At 48.4% G+C, this 17,358-nt stretch overlaps 1 protein-coding gene across 6 annotated transcripts in view; it reads right to left on the reverse strand.

The window, feature by feature from the left end:
- Fhl2 (four and a half LIM domains 2) overlaps positions 1-17,358 on the reverse strand; it is a 73,500-nt gene that overhangs the window by 6,600 nt on the left and 49,542 nt on the right. For 5 of the 6 annotated variants that reach the window (XM_085679625.2, XM_048430190.3, XM_048430191.3 and 2 more), the window contains 2 exons: positions 10,410-10,584; positions 1,147-1,316 (listed from right to left, as the gene is read on the reverse strand). In XM_085679625.2, coding sequence (XP_085535751.1) covers positions 1,147-1,316; positions 10,410-10,584 — 345 coding nt within the window. The remainder of the gene's footprint in view (positions 1-1,146; positions 1,317-10,409; positions 10,585-17,358) is intronic. The other variant, XM_085679627.1, reaches the window with a different exon arrangement.

A 17,358-nucleotide genomic window follows, 5' to 3' on the forward strand; every position in this document is an offset into this window, starting at 1 on the left:
GTCCTGAGTGTATTTGGGGAGCACATACACAAAGGCATGCACCCCACAAGGCTGTACTACTTGCACTTCAGCAACTAAAACGACCACGCGGATGGGCATGTGACAGAGGGGGTTACTCAGAGGAGGTGCAGGGAATGCCACCAGGGTCTTGCAATGTGGAGATTATAGGGGTGCCTATGGGTTTGTAGGCCTGACCATGGGGCTGATCTCAAGGTCAATGATTCCCAGAGCTCGGTTTTTGCTGTGCGTAAGTACAAATGAAGAGACTTTTAGGCCTCACATATAGAGTCCATGACCATCAAACACACGTAAGTGAAAAAGGAGTTCAGGATGAGATACCCGCCTTGCTGACAGAGTTCATGATGGGTAAATTCACATGGGAGCTTCCCCCACCACGTTAAGGTGAACCTCGCTGAAAAAGACCAAACTGTTTCCAAGATAGAAGAGGTAGCTGCATAGCAGAAAGATACTCAGAAGAAACAAGAATTTAAAGTACAGGAGTGTTCAACAAAGAACAATCATCAGTGTGGTGTGGGCTGGTGGAGCAGGAAAGTGAGGGGAGGAAGGGGGCACAGGTGAGAGGGAAGTGAGGGAGGGGAGGGCACAGGTGAGCAGGGAAGTGAGGGAGGGGAGTGCACAGGTGAGCAGGGAAGTGGGGGAGGGGAGTGCACAGGTGAGCAGGGAAGTGGGGGAGGGGAGGGCACAGGTGAGCAGGGAAGTGAGGGAGGGGAAAGACATAACTTAAGCAGGCTGGCAGAAGTCCTAATGGCAATGAGGCCCCGGAATTGTCCCCACCCACGGAGCTGTATGCGGGAGAGAGTGGCAGCCCCCTTCTGTGGCTTTTGTTGATTTCAGATCAGCAGAACAGAAAGAGGTTAAGACCCGGAGTTTCACTTCCCTCCACCATCAGGCCATGAACATTCAGAAATGTTCTGGAAGGCATGAAGTTTTCTCCGAGTTCATCTCTTTGAAACAGAGACCGGATCACAGACCCAGTAGATCAATGCACAGACACCCACAAGAACAAACACGCAAGGCAGAAACGGCCGCGCCCGGAAGCAGGGAGATGCGATAGGCGTTCCTTCACGGCAGCCAGGCCAAGGACCGGAAGTGAGAAGTTCGAGCGGCCCTAGGGGAGCTCAGCACCTTTTTGCATTGCACGCACTGCAGGGCGTACTGCTTCTCATAGCAGGGCACACAGAAGTTCTGGTTCTCCTTGGGTATGAAGCTCTTGGTTCCAATGGGCTGCTGGCAGCGCTGGCAGGTGAAGCAGGTCTCATGCCAGCTGTTGCCCTTGTATTCCATCTTGCGGGTACCTGTGGCAGGAGGCAACAGAAAGCAGCAGATGGCGTTAGGCTGGCTTGGGGTCTCAGTGATGTGCCTCCAGAGCCTGCTACCACTGAGTTTCATGATACAGCTAGTCTCTCCTGCTCTCAAAGGCTCGCCTCTAACTGGAGATAGTTCCTAGTTTGCCTTCAGATGCAATGCTTTACGTGTGATTCTCAGACAGTACGGGTACTTAGTAGGCACTTGAGAGTTACCTTAGATACGGTAGTTGGTAGTTAAATAAAAATAGAAGTGGAATGCTTTTCTGTATTACAAAACATAGATGATAACTACAGGCTTAGTGCATTCTTACGGGGTGGTGTTGGTGAAGGTTGCGATGTAGGGATGATAACGATCCCCTCCACACTCATAGCTTAACCTTCCATGGTTTTGGTTATCTGAGGTCAAACTTCAGCCAAACGGAAAACATTTAATGGAAAATTTCAGAAATAGACAATAAAAATAATATGTAGTGAGGAGCTGCGGGCAGGCCTGATTTTCGTCCTGCCCGGCTCCCGCATGGCTAGCTTAGCTTTGGAAATAACAACAAACAAATTGTATTCATTTAAACACTGCCTGGCCCATTCTCTCTAGAGAGTTAGTTACTGACTAACTCTCACATCTTGATATTAACCCATTTCTAATAATCTGTGTAGCACCACGAGGTGGTGGCTTACCGGGAAAGATTCAGCATGTCTGACCTGGTGGCTGACTCCATGGCATCTGTCTCATTGCCCTCTTCCCAGCATTCTGTTCTGTTTACTCCGCCTACCTAATTTTCTGTCCTATCAAAGGGCCAAGGCAATCTCTTTATTAACAAATGAAAATAACACATAACAGAAGGCCCACCTACATCAATAATAAAAAATAAACCATTAAAAACAAATTGCACATCCTCCCGTGTAGTATGGTGAGGTATCACATTCCCCTCTCCAGTCTTGCTAAGAATGGGCACTGTCCTATTGCCCCGTGCACCCACAGTGTGTGTGCTACCCACCCACCTCAGTTACAGGACCAGCTACCATGGTACCACAGTCCTTGGGTCCACATAACTTTACCTAATATTACCATGTCCAGTTTACACGTTTACGTTTTATCATAAAGCAGAGGAAATGCAGGCTGAGTACTATTGATGGGCCTCAGGCTATACTTGCTAAGGATGGAGGGGATCCTGTACTTTCTCCTGCCGTGCTTCTACTGATCCACATCCCCTGATTTCCAGTGAAGCTGAAGTGACTAGCACCACTGAGGTGGCTCAGCAGGTAAAAACTCTTGCTGGGAGAGCCAACAATCGGAGTCTGATCCCCAAAATCCACTGTAGAAGGAGCAAACCAAGAGGTGTCCTTTGACCTCCACAAGAGCACTGTGGCATGTGCATGCCCCGTCCGCACTCCGCACCCCCCTAACACCACACGTACACACAAGCAGATCCACAAAATAATAATACATAAAAGAAATGCCCGTGGAGCTGGTGATCTGAAGTCTCCAGCCCAGCGTGGGGGGCGCACTCTTGCCACACCTGCCACGTGCAACTGGCCACGAGGCCCACATTGTTATGGCTCCCTCTGGTCTTCCACATTGAGCTATGAACTGGAACTAAGTCTACTCTTGGGTTACTACTGTCACTGGGTATTTCTCCCTCTTCCAATCAGTTAGCATGTCCTAGACAACAGAAGCACGTTTTGTTCACTCCCCCCAACTGCAGCCCTGACCAACAGCTAATGCTGTATTTATTGACTGACTTATTTTCATAGAGTGGGGTCTCTTACATGTGATACCTCAGGGGCAGCCCACAGCACAGTCCATTGGCCAGACCCATGCCGCTGTCTGTTTCCTCATTGCGGTTTATTTTGTCTGTTTTATGGTGCTGAGAATTGACTAAGGGGGCCTCTGGTGTGTTAGGAAAGACCCTACCGCTGAGCTATACCTACAGCCCACAAACGGGGTCTGTGTAGAGCCCAGCCAAGTTCATCCATTTACTCTTATAATCTCTGGTGGGGTTTTTGGTTTTCCAACAGTGCAGAATAGTTGAGTCTGTAACAGAGACCGAGTCATCTGCAACTGCATAAAAGCACGTTTCTGACTTTAAAGAAAAAAAATGATAGATGAGGTGTTGCTGGCCTTGAACTCACAATCCTCTTGTCTCAGCTGCCAGAGTAGTGAGGGAATTCTCCCTGCAGTACAACATCTGGCTTTTGTAGCTTCGACGGGAGACCTTTTTTCAGTTGGGAGGATCATATAAAGGATGTTGACTATGGGCTGGGTAATGGCACATCCGTCAGACTTCACTTGAGCCCCAGGAATGTGGGGAGGCAGCTGGAGGGACCCCTCTGCTCCAGACCCGACAGAAGCAACTGGGTAACCTGAATCTACTACCAATGTTACACAGGAGCTCTGCCCCCTATTTACCTCCTCCTTTTGTTTCAGGTTTTATTTGGAGTATGATACTTTATATTTATCTAACAGGGTATAGCACTTTAAGTAATGATTGTAAACGATGAGTCGTGGTCAAATCATAACCATTTCTAGGCACAGGCATGTCTGTGGTACTAGCCATTCGGAAAGCTGAGGCAGGAGGATCACTTGAGTCAGAGTTTCAGGAAAGCCTGGCAGTGCAGAGAGATCCGATCTCCTAAATGCTAAATAGCAAAACCACCAAATCCCCTGGTCCTGATGTTGCTGTGAGTGTGGTTTTCGAGGGGATGACTGGCTGCATCCAGCGGACTTAGAACACAGCAGATCACACCCCTCACAACAGAGAGGCCTCACCCAATCAGCTGAAGACCTTCTAAGCAGAGATCAAGGTTTCCTCCAGGGTAGGAAACCTCAGGACTAACTCAGAGATGGCCTGTGTGCCTCCAGTCTGCTGCCCCACGGAATCTGGATGTTTTTGTGGAAGCTGAAGTCTGGGGATGTCCCTCAGATGCCATACTTTCCACCATCACAAGAGGCAGCCCCTTGCCCTCCGCACTCCCTAACAGCCTGTCTTGAGTCTGTCTCAAAGACAGGTGAAAATTTCAAAAAGCCAGGTCCTGGCTGGTGCTGAGGGTTCACATCTCCAACATCCCCTTGTACTGAGACTTCCAAACCACTTCAACGGACCATGGGCAGACAGGTTTTGAAGACTTGTTAGGAGAGGAGGCGATGTCCCCATGAAAGTCTGTGACTTCAGAACTGTCATTTCTACCGGGGAGAGTTGGGGATCCAGAGCAGCAGCCAGGGTATGTTCTGGACTGACTGGGCAGAGAGAGGAACAAAATAAACTGATCTCCCGTGGCTCACTTGTCATTCAGCAAGAACATTCACAGCATTCGAGAGGCTTCAGGAGGAGCTGAACACAGAGGGTCAATACTGTGGCAGTGCACAAGGGGACATGAGTGTGGTGTGGTCCCATCAGCTGCACTGCTTCTGAACTCAAAGTCACTCTGATTGGCATGACCCACTTAACTGTGCACTGGTAGGAGACTCATGCAGACCATGGCCTCCCTGGGAGGTGAGCAGACCAAGGCTCACAGAGCTCCTGGCCACATCTAGGTTCTTCTTCCAGCACAATGGACCACAGAGGGATGCCTCATTGGGATGGATCCCAGGACTGCTCTTCTATCCTCTCCTAGAGAGACTGTGTGTGCTCACTACAGCGAAACTCTGTGCCTCCTGTCTCTACCTTCACCTGCCTATGTGGGCTTCCTTGTTCACTTCTCCTGCACCCATGCTGGTGTCTCAGCTGCTCTCTGATGACACTTGTCCCTCCTCTGGACCTCTACTTCCCCAGGACTTGTCTGCATACCCCTCGGCACAAAAGATCCTAGCACTGGTCCTCTAGGCATGAAGGACAGGGCAAACTGGAGGGACCAGTCAGCAGGAGTCCCACGGAGGGTGGTGGGGCATTGCATAGGTGAGATCAAACAGTCAAAGGGAGAACAGAGATGGGAGGAAGGAGAGATTGTGGCTGGGCTGCAGCTGTGTGTCTGGGCTGCATCAGTGTGGCTGGGCTGCAGCTGTGTGGCTAAACTGCAGCTGTGTGGCTGGGCTGCAACTGTGTGGCTGGGCTGCATCAGTGTGGCTGGGCTGCAGCTGTGTGGCTAAACTGCAGCTGTGTGGCTGGGCTGCAGCTGTGTGGCTGGGCTGCATCAGTGTGGCTGGGCTGCAGCTGTGTGGCTGGGCTGCATTGGTGTGGCTGTGCAGCAGTGGTGAGGCTGGGCTGCATCAGTGTGGCTGGGCTGCAGCGGTGTGGCTGGGCTGCAGTTGTGTGGCTGGGCTGCATCAGTGTGGCTGGGCTGCAGCTGTGTGGCTGGGCTGCAGCTGTGTGGCTGGGCTGCAGCTGTGTGGCTAGTCTGCAGCAGGGTGTTTGGGCTGCAGGCTTGGGAAGGGTCTACAGGGACCCTGCCCACCAGAGGAACTGCAAACTGACTTTCTTGGGCTCTTGTCCAGAAGACCATCAGAGATTTAATTTGTTTTTCTTTTTTAAGATAGACTCGTGTGCCGGGTGTTGGATTTGTTTGTCTGTTTTTATCAATTTGATATGAGGTAGAATCACTTGGGAAGAGGAGCCTCAATTACTAAAATGCCCCCATCAGATCAGCCTATAGGTTGACGATTGATGTGAGAGGGATCAGTCTTTGGTAGATAATGCTTCAATGCCCACTGTCATACCCCTCTTGGGCCCTAAGTTTCTAATTAATGTAGCCTAGAATTTGACCATCATGTATTGTCATGATGCCTTCCGCACTCCTCCCCAGCTGTGTTTTCAGGCTGGGCGCTTCCATTCCCATCACAGTGTGTCACCGTCATTTAAAAGTCGTACTAACCGGAAAAGTGGTACAGCAATAAGAACCTACCTTACCAAAGGTCTAATTATCTCTGCTGGAGAAGTAACACTTCCCGTCCCACATATTCTCCAAATACTTTCCATATGTCAGTCTGTCACCCAGAATGGTGCAGCATCTCTTCTTTGCCAAAAGCAAAGCAAGCCAAAAACAACAACAGAAACCCAAAAGTGTAGCTGGTCAGTTGCTCTCCTGCAGAAGGGTCGGAGCTTGAATGCTGTGACTATAGCCCAGCAGTATTGTTCACTGGCGTGCAGGAGGCCGTGAGCATCCACTGTACCGAGTGTCACAATGTGACTCTAGATTGTCTCTTAAGCATCATGTACTTCACACGTCCATAGGACCTGGCTGCCTGTTGGGTGCTTTAAATTTTAAAGTTGAAACTACAAACTCAAAACCCTTGACTCGAATTGGACTCTCCCGTATCGCCCAAGTGTGTGTGTATGTGTGTGTGTGTGTGTGTGGTATGTGTGTGTGTGCGTGTGTACACATATGTGCAGAAGTCAGAGGTCAACCTCAGGTGTTGTCCCTCAGGAGCTGTCCACCTTGTTTTTTTTTTTTTTTCCATGGGACTTTGGGCTCACTGACTAGCCAACACTGGCTGGCATCTTCCAGATTCTGTATCATGTTTTAGCATATGATGGCATATTCTCTGACAGTTCTTGTCGCCAGCACTGAACAGCCAGATTGTCTACGTTCCTGGCCCAGCAGTGAAAGCAAACATTTAGGGAGAACGGTCGGTCCCTCCATCTCCAGCATGTCCTTCTTTCAGGATTCAGTTGCTTCTGGGACCTGTAGTATTTTTCTCCTTGGTAGAAATGGTTATCATATCTGAGGTGAAGCAGACAGAATGCAAAGAAAGGGTAACAACATCTTTCCAACAAAATGCAAGTCCCTGCAAAGACCTCACCATGACCCTGCCACATGGAGGAGCACTGAATGTCTGTGGGAGTGGGTTACTGTGGCTGGGAATTGGAGACTGGGTACACACTTGATCCCAATGACCAATCAATACTCTTCCTGTGAGCTGCCTGGCAGTAAGAGTGGCCACAGAATGGTCCCAGGACTCTCCTCCTGTCTCTCCCACTGTGTGAGGAAGCCTGCTTGCCACATGCAAAGCATGAGTCAACAAGTAGGAGAGACTAAAGGTGTCAGTCAGCGCCCGCCTGGTTAGACCAGTGTGAACACTGTTGAAGACCAGCGTGAACACTGCAAAGGATCGGTGTGAACACTGCAGAGGACCGGTGTGAACACTGCAGAGGATCAGTGTGAACACTATTACAGAAGCCCCTTCTTAAACCCCTTTCCAACTTCCCCTGCTGTTCCGACATGGAGGTTTCGCAGCTCACACACCCTTATGAAGGTGACAGGAATCAGGCACTTTCTGACTGAGCCATCTCCCCAACTCCAACTTCCATTGCTTTTACATGCATCATTGATGCTGCTGCTGGCACAATGGAGTTTAAACATCTCCTTCGACCAGACACAGGCAGGGGTGCATACCTACAGTTCCAGCCGCTAGGAAGCCTGAGGGAGGAGGATCAGTTGAGCTTTCTCTCAACCCCTCCCCTATCATATGTGCTTATATTTTACAGATCGGTCTTAAACGTTTGGTCTCAGTTGAATTTGATTCTGTGGTTTCTGCGTTTACACAGAAACTCATCATGTAAGTGGCTGGCCTAGAACTCAGAGATCTGCCTGTCTCTATCAACGGAGGGCGGAGATTGAATGTGTGCCCCATCACACCTGGCACCGAATGTGATTCTTTAAGAAAAAATACTTTAAAATGGCTTTATGTTGGTCTCAGTAACCAGCGGGGTGAACTGAATTTCTTTTAAGCTTCACTTTCAAATTTAATATATTTGATAGCTCTACTTAAAAGCTATCTGATTAACAAACGTCAAACTCTTAAGTAGTAGCAAAAATAAATTAAAATTATGGGTATTATGAATAACGAAATATTTAAAGTGCTAAAATAGCTAACGCGTTAAGAAATTTCAACTTAAAGTCACAAGTATGGCTCACTTTCTCAGTGTGTACTTTAAAACTCAGAATCCCAAGGTTAATTCACATTTTTAAAATCTCACACACACTTTAGCGGTGACTTAATATTACGGTGGTCTCAGGAGTGTGTCACCAGTGGACACGGCAATGCGATATTGTGATCTACAAACACATCGCTGGCATCCATGGTTGTTCTGGGACACTCAGAGCCTGTGGGCCAAAGTGGATACACCTGGTGATTCTAAAGTTTCTCAGTGTGTCTGCTTCTCCTTGATTCTAACCCTCCCTGTAATTAAAGGAGTCTAAAGAAGATGTCTTATTGTACATAGTCATGGCCCAGGCTGACCTGAAATGCACTGTCCTCCCGCCTCAGCTTCCCGACTGGCCAAGTTCAAGACCACATTACCAAAACTGCCTTGAAAACAATTTGAGTTCTCTTGTCTATACACAGTTTGTCCACTAGAGGACGCCTGATGGCCTTGCTTGGACCTTGCTTACTGGTGCTTCTGCCTACCTAGTCTTCAGGAAGGGCCTATACTTCCTAAGGACACTCCAGGGACGGAAGCTCTCTGCTGGCTTTGTGGAGCTAGTCAGCAGCCATATATGACACATGCTAAAAGCTCCCTGGCTCTTAAAGTAAGTGAAGACCTGCATCTTTTTTAAAAAAAGGATTTACTTATTTATTATGTACACGGTGTTCTGCCTGCAGACCAGAAGAAGACAGCAGATCCTGATTATAGATGGCTGTGAGTCACCATGCGGTTGCTGGGAATTGAACTCAGGACCTCTGGAAGAGCAGCCAGTGTCTGAGCCATCTCTCCAGACTAAGACCTGTATTTTTATTGGCTGAACCAGACAACTTGATCTGGGCATCCTTTAATAGGTCATGCAAAGGCTATTCCTCATGGTGGCCCCTGAGCCTACCCCTATGCCTGTACCATCTTTTTAAAAATGGGGTGACAACAGAATCCTAGGCCAGGTTCTCTGAGCTATTCTAATGCCCATTTTTACATCACGTATCTGCTAAGATTTGCTTCTTCAATCCCATATTTGTGCATGTGTATTTGTGTGTATTTTTGCAGTGATGGTAATCAAACCCACATGCCAGGCAAGTACTCTATCATTGAGCTACACCAGCCCTGCATATATTTTCATTAACTTACCTTGACAGGTCTCTAACTCCCAGAGATCTGCCTGCCTCTCCCTCTGGCATGCTGGGATTAAAGGCGTGTACCTCAATACCTGGGCTGTTCCCTCACCTTTTAAAAGTAAAGATTCCTTTTTTCTTCACAAAACCAAAAGGGGGGGTACCCTGTCTTCTCCAGGTGAAAAAAGAGACACCTTATCATTATGTACAGTTCTTAACCCAGTTGAGGTTCTGTCCTTTTTGATGTCTGTCTGTCTATTCAGGACATAACTCCATGAGTCAGACAAGACGATGGGGCTGTGGGACTCCAGCTAAGCAGCTTGTAGCTCTTGGCCGGTCCTGACACCCCAGGGCACAAGTCATAGTTGCTGAATCACTGAGTACAAACTCAGTAAGCAGGGCCGAATGCAAAAACACATGTACTGAGGAAAGTGAGGGAGAGGAGGAACTGTATTTCTAGGGAACGCCCGGCATTCCTTTTACTGGTCAGTTCTCTCTAGCTATTGACAACCAGCTGCAGGTCAAGAATCCTCAAAGAAAACAATTGTCCCCATAAAGGACTTATATCGACTTCTTCTGTTATTATTTTCCATTCCACATAGCACAATATAGCAGTGTTCATATAGCACTTGCAAATGATTTTAAATACACGGGAAGATGCTCTATGCAAGCACTGGGCATTTTGCATAGGGAGCTTAAGAATCTGTGTGTATTGGTGCCTGGACCCAATGCCTGGAGACACCAAGGGGTGACTGAATATAAACTACTTAGAGATCCCACACCTCCTAATGATACACCTCACCCCTGTATTTTTTTTCCAATTTTTGAGACAGGGTTTCTTTGTATAGCTCTAGTTGTCCTGTAACTAGCTCTGTAGACCAGGCTGGCCTCAAACTCAGAGATCTACCAGCTCTGAATCCTGAGTGCTGGGATTAAAGGTGTATGCTACCAACCCCACATCTTAGGTCACTAAACACATCTTGTAGTTTTGGAGACAGCACTGAAGTATCATTACCAGTGTCTATGGCCAAGTGAGAGTCCCACATCACTAGACTGGCTCAGGCCCTCCTGTGCCATGTGCGTGTGGGAAAGGCACGTGTTCTGACCTGGCATGATGGTCTTCTTGCATTCCTGGCACTTGGACGAGTACTCGTTGGAATAGCAGTCGGTGCACAGCAGCTGCTCCCCCTTGGCGGCGAAGGGCTTGTCCACCAGCGAGCTCCCGCATCTGGAGCAATGGAAGCAGCCTTCGTGCCAGTGCCGGTCCTTGTAGGACAAGTCCTGGAGAGTCAGACACACAGTCAGAGGCAGGACAGAAACGTTGGAGCTGCTGTCTAACTCATCATAGCACAGAGGCACAGCAAAAACCCTCAGGACAAACGTGGACACAGGTTGGCTGGAGCCCGGGAGCCTTGGTGTGCTGCATTGCTAGAGGGTGTGCACACACTCATGTACACATGTGCATGCGTGTGTGTGCACGTGTGTGAAAGAGGCAGGGGGATGAAGGAGGATGGCTTTTGAAAACTGTACTTCCTGTACAAAGTATCTTCAGCAGATGGGCCACTGTTGGGCTGGAGAGATGGCTCAGTGGTTAAGAGCATTGCCTGCTCTTCCAAAGGTCCTGAGTTCAATTCCCAGTAACCACATGGTGGCTCACAACTATCTGTAATGAGGCCTGGTGTCCTCTTCTGTACTGAGGAAAGAATACTGTATACATAATAAACAAATAAATAAAATATTAAAAAAGAAGAAGAAGAAGAAGAAGAAGAAGAAGAAGAAGAAGAAGAAGAAGAAGAAGAAGAAGAAGAAGAAGAAGAAGAAGAAGAAGAAGAAGAAGGGCCACTGTGGTCACAAGCACAACAGGGAGACCCTGGGTGTTGGGGCATGCAGACACAGGCTCCAGGGCAGGATCCGGGGCCAGCAGGAAGTGGATCAGGAAGGAGAAAAAGGATCGGTGTGGACAGCTGTGGGACAGGAGAGACAAGAGACCAGGTGCCTGTCAGATCTCATGTCACTGAGGGCAACAGGCCCAGGGTTAGAAAGTTCATGTCCAGGTGAATCAGGCTGTGTTCCTGTGAGCATGCAGTTCAGTTCATCCTGAAAGCTGTAGGGGGCAGCAGTGAGGCTGTAGTGTTGGACCAAGAAGGACACAAAGAGATTAAGACAAGGGTCAGCACTGGCGTGGGGGGTGGGCGGGGTGTGCACCGGGCTGCCTCTGAGGGGGAGAGAGGTGAGGGTTTGCACTGGGTTGCCTCTGTTGCTGATGGCAACAATACACACAGAGGGCGGGGAAAGCTTTGAGAAGACAGAAGCAGAGGCCTTAGTAAATGATGGGGCGGGGGGGGGCGGAGGGGGGGGTTGGCACAAAGCGACCAGGGGAGAAAATCCTGTTGACACTATGCTACCCTTGATCTTGCTTGAAGAATGAGAAAAGCCCTGCCTACCTTGGCCCTAGCGTTTTGAAAGCACCAACACGGAGCGAAGCCACAGCCCTGTCGTGCCCAGTTTCACGTTAGAAAGTCTCTGTTCCTGCTGTTGCCACCCCGATCCCCACCACCATCCACACATCCATCAGGCAGAAACAGAGTATGAAGCTACCAAGTTTCCTGGGCGAACTTCCAGCTGAACATCTCCTGGGCACCTCGGCTCAAGCAGGGGGATCAAGAGCAAACATCCCAAGCGTTGTGAGCTGCACCCAGGTCACACTTAGAGTGACACCCGGGGAAGGGGAAGGTGTGAACACACATCCTGGGGACTTGATTAGAAAGCTCTAAGTGTCCCCAACCCAAACTCAGAACAGAAACAAAAGTACAGAAATTCTCTTGCTGACACCTCCCTCCCTCCCTCCCTCTCCCTCTCCCTCTCTCTCTCTCTCTCTCTCTCTCTCTCTCTCTCTCTCTCTCTGATCCCAAGTGTCAGTGGGTTGGTCCTTTGAGGAAGGGGACCAGGGGCACAGCTTACCTATACCCTGGCCTCTCACAAGCCTGTGGAAGATGAGAGTAGGGGCATAGGAAAGCAGAGGCCCAGCCTCTCTTTTGCAGGTTTAATACTTAAATATTTTTAGAATTTTTTTTGGGTAGGGGGAGAACACATGACCTTAGTTTTTAAGTGAAATAAAGTATAAACTGCTTTAATTTGAACCCACAGGTCTGTGTGTTAACTCATTGCAAACTGCTAAGTTAACATGATGTATATGTTATCATTATATACATATATATATAATCACATGCTATAATATATCATTTGAAATTGGATATAACCTGTTTTCTCTCTATGCATATACCCTATCTTCACAATGAAACACATCAGGGGTCCAAATCACACAGAAAATAAAACAGCCACAAAAAATAAACCGCAGAAATTTGCACTACTGATGACAATTGGGACTGTGTGGTAAGCTCACGATCCTACGAAGGCCTAGAAGGTAGTTAGCGCTGAAGCTCAGAGCACTCCTCGGCTTGCTCACAGTCACACAGCTGGCATGTACCCAAATCAGGCTTTGGGCTCAAATCCTGATTCAAAGCTGTGGCATGGTCCAGGGGAAGGTCGCTTTTGCAGACGTTAGCTGGCCTTCCTCTGGGATAAGTCACCCTACCAAGGAGGGCTCTTGGTGGGAAGGTTGCACTTCCTTCCTAGGTAGGCTGCCATTGGACAGAAGCGAGGGAGCAAAGTCAGAGCCGCCTTTGTAAGCTGGGCTGTGGTTACCTGGCGGGCGACTCTGCTCAGGGAGCGGGCACTGCACACACATGCTGTCACTTTTTATTGGCGAGAAGAAAAGCAAGAGTTTTGTTTGTTGCTTTTCATAGGGGCAAAACACCATGCCCAAGGTAACTTAGGAAAGAAGGTATTTAATTGGGCTTAAAGTTTTAGTGGATTAGAATTTAGGATGGTGGAGCAAAATCATGGTGGCAAGGAGAGCCGAGATCTCACGTCTCAAAACCGCAAGTAGGAGGCAAGTGTGCAGTGCATTGAGATGACAAAGGCCTTTGAAACCTTAAACTGGCCCTCAGTGACATGGCTTTTCCACCAAGGCCACACCTCCTAATCCTTCCCAAACAGCCATCCACTGGGGACCAAGTGTTCAAATGCCTGAGACTTACAGGGGGCATCTCATTCAAACCACCTCAAGGATCCCAGAAAGTTAGTTGTATTTGGAGGCAACCTTCAGAAATGACAGAAACAGAGAAAGGAAGCCTTAAGAACTACAGTATGAGAGTGAAGCTGCCACATGTCACCAGTCCCTACCCTGGTTAATGAGTCCCTAGAAGGGCAGAGTCCTTTGCGTTGATGTAATGAGACATTTGCAGACAAGCTGACTGAACGCTCTAAGGTTCCGTAGAAACTCTTTGTTCTTTCCACAGGGAACAACACTTCTGCCATGAAAACGCAACAGGTAAAGACTGCCTTGCTGATAGTCATGAGACACTTACAAGAATAAATACGAGCACTGTCATGTCCTTTAGACAGAAGGATCAACGTAGGGCCTAGACATGTCCAAGGGCAAAGCTCTTACTAACTTGACTACTCCTGATGGGACACTCTGACTTCTCACCCATGGTCCGGAAGGAAAGGGCCTGTTCTTGGCTGTGACAGTTCACCCTTTGCCTCCACCTATGCTGCCCTGCCTTTCAAACTGCTAAAGAGTAGACCCCCAAAGAGAAACAAAACAAAAACAAACAAACGAAAAACCACCCCATCCCACTCAGGGAGCCCAGCCAGGCATGCAGAGATCACAGGACAGTCAGGCAGAGCACTCACTCCCAGCTGCCTTCCCATGATCAGGGATCTTGGGACGCATTTCCCAAGGCTTTCCTAACTCACTTGCCTGTCTTGCACACGCACTCGAGTGCATATGCACGAACACACACACTCACCATGAGTAGTATAGTGCACATTAATCGTTCTTAACCCTTTCTGACAGACATATTTTCTCTGAAGGTAAATATCAACCTCTGCTGATTATATTCCTAATTCCAGTGGTGGACCAGAAAGAAAAACACCACTAAACAGGACTGCATCACCATTGTTGGCAGGTCCTGGATGGGTGGGTAGGAGACTCAGAACGGGCCTGTCCCCTATTCCAGATGGAGATGGTGATAACCTTCCAGACTCAGAGTACGTGTGATACGCAGGCAGTAGGAGAACCTAGTGTCACGTGCTTTACATGGTGAGTGCTATTATGGGCTGGGTACTACTGAGATCCCAGAAACAGAAGACTCAACAATTACAGAGCCCAAGAGCCAGACCCACGATCCTCCATATACCAGCGACTTGACTGAGGGCAACCACTGAGCCTCTCAACCTCAGACTTCTCACCAGAAAACTGGAAGGGCGGCGCCTGCTATTGCTTGTGGCAGGAGGATGCCTTAATACACCTAAAGCGCGTGCAGCGGTTTCTGCCACATCGGGACTGCTCGGTGAATGTTTGTTCATTATCAGTCATGGAAGCGGTGGCCTGAACGTCACTCACTGGTACTAAATTTCCACAGGAAGATGGCAATGAAAATCAGACGTTCCTCTCTCTTGTGTCTTTTTGGTTTGTTTCTTTGTTTTTGAGCTTACTGTGGAGACCAAGACACAAACTAAGTATTCTCTTTTCTTAGCCTCCCAAGTGCGAGGGTTCCAGGCATGAGACACCACACCCCATTAAAAAATTTTAACATCTTGAGAGCTCCCACAGGAAGAATTCCAGCACTCTAATTCCGTGTAGTGCTTTTAAATTTTCCTTGGTCCTTATAGTCTAAAAATATGTTTCTAAATTCATCTTGCCTATTTCAAGCCATACAATAACCATATGAGACAAAGCTTTATGCTTATGCATGAGCAGATTCGAGACAAGGATGCAAAATACTAAATGCTTCCCCCAGCATCCCCCAACCTGCGCCCCCAGATTTCTACCTTCACTGATTTAATAAACCAAACTCTGCTCCCATTTTTGTTTGATTGATGGATTGATTTTTTTAGATGGCACATCGGCATTAGCCCTTTCCAAATTGATCCCAACCTGCTCACCCAGCCTTGGCTTGCTCCAGCCCCACCCATTCACGCCTCCATCCGTTTCCCTCCTCTCTGGCAAAATGCTTCTCAGCTGCAGGCTCAGCCCACATCTCACCTGCCCTGAGAAAGCCGTGGCCAATACAGAACCTCACGCATGTTGCTCAGACTCACACATGCAAAGCCATACAGTACATCACTTATTAGGCCACTGGGCTCTTTCTGGGCCTCTCAGGCTGTGCTCTGAGATCACTTGACAACGCTGCCACATCTTCCTCCTGGTCTCTCTGCTTACTGAGCTCACCAGGAAGTGGGCAAAGAGCTTCTGGTGAGAAGATGGTAAGCGAGACTGTGCATTGCACTTGCTTCAGAGCGGAGTGGTTTCCGGGCCCATCTGGTTTCAGTGTCTTGGGTCTTAGTGGGAGACAAGGTCTTAGTCCCAGGAGTCCCTGGGGCTCAGAGGCAGTTCAAAAATGCCACTCCAAAAACTGAGGTGATAGGTCAGAGCTGACCAACGCTTGACACTACACGCCACATATTCATCACGAAGACCGGGTGCCAAGTGATCTTGCCATTCTTTAGGTTCACGGCTCCAAACAGAACTTTGGTTTTCGTGATTAGTATTATGATAGTATTGGCTAGTTCAGTTTTTTCTATATTGTTCTTCACAAATGACTCAGATATCTACAGATTCTCAATCCTGAGGTTCAATTAACCACAGATGGAAAAGATTCAAAATTAAAACATCATCTGGATTAAACACACACACTTGGTGGGGATAGGGGGCCTAATAGTCCCTAAATAATACAACAATTCTTTACATACTATCTATACTGCAGTGGATATCACAAACAGCCTGTAGACAGTTTAGAGGGTGCTGGAGGCTGTGTGTAGTTACATGGAAATGCTATACTGTTCCGTAGAAGAGACTTGATCTCCATGTTTTATTACTAACCACCCAGTCTCCTCCAGATATTGAGGACCACACTGCATCATGAGCATTGACAATGACACTTAAATGTTGAGGGGAGGGGCAGCTTGAACTTGGTGAGCATGCGTGAAGCCCTATGCTCATCACAACACTGGAAAGAGAGGGAGAGAGAGAGAGGGAGAGAGAAAGAGGAGAGAGAGAGAGAGAGAGAGAGAGAGAGAGAGAGTTGGAAAGGGGGGGGAGGGAGGGAGGGAGGGAGGGTTGGGAGGAAGAGAGAGAGAGAGACTAAGTTTTCTAGAGAGACTGGAAAAGGGGAAAAGACCTTTTCTATCTCTCAGAAAAAGAGAAAACCACTAAGGCTAATCTTGAGCCCACAGGAAGGTCATGAACTGCAGGAAAATGTTGCTATATGCGGAAGAGCAGCACAAACACTTCTTTTCAGACTATAGTTTTCCCTTTGAGGACATTCCCAATTGAGAACACGCTTGTTGTTTGCCTCCAAATATGCCCTTGTTGGGACTTCAGCTGAACTCTAGCGTTCCGCTGGGCCTTTACGTAGCTGGCGGTAGCTCTAAGCAGCAGGCCCTGCTGCAGCCAGCTGCCTTCCCATAGTTCCTTTGCATACTCTTCCACCTAACCTAGGAGGTGTTTGGCTGCCATTTCCCCAAACTAAGTGCTTCGCAAGCTGATTTCAGAGCACGAGGGGATTTGCTCGTCAGCCATGCCCAGCCTGCTGAAAAGACGTTCTGCTTTGAGACTATTCGGTGATCCTGTTTCTACTACATTCTTTCAGATCGTTAGAAATGAAGTCAGCAGGAATGGACGGCAGGAGAAAGGATGGCTGTCGCACGGCGTCCCAGGGAAGGAGAATTTCCTCACATTGTTCATGTCCCTTACAGTTCTGTGAGATAAGCAACCTCGTTTGACAGATACGGAAATGGAGGCTCATAGGTGGCAGAGCTGGTTCCTGTCACAGAGCTTGCAGAAGATGGAACCAGGTATCAACTCAGGCAGAGCAGCTCCCGGGTCCCGCCTTGAGTAGGCCGCTGAAGGACGCACGCCAGTAAGCTGGCTTTATTCTTCACTCTGAAGGCCCCGATTTATTGAATTTCCTTTAAAATTTGTCCAAA

This window comes from Myodes glareolus, chromosome 18 (genome assembly GCF_982192425.1).
Source record: "Myodes glareolus chromosome 18, mMyoGla1.1, whole genome shotgun sequence".
Lineage (NCBI taxonomy): Eukaryota > Metazoa > Chordata > Mammalia > Rodentia > Cricetidae > Myodes > Myodes glareolus.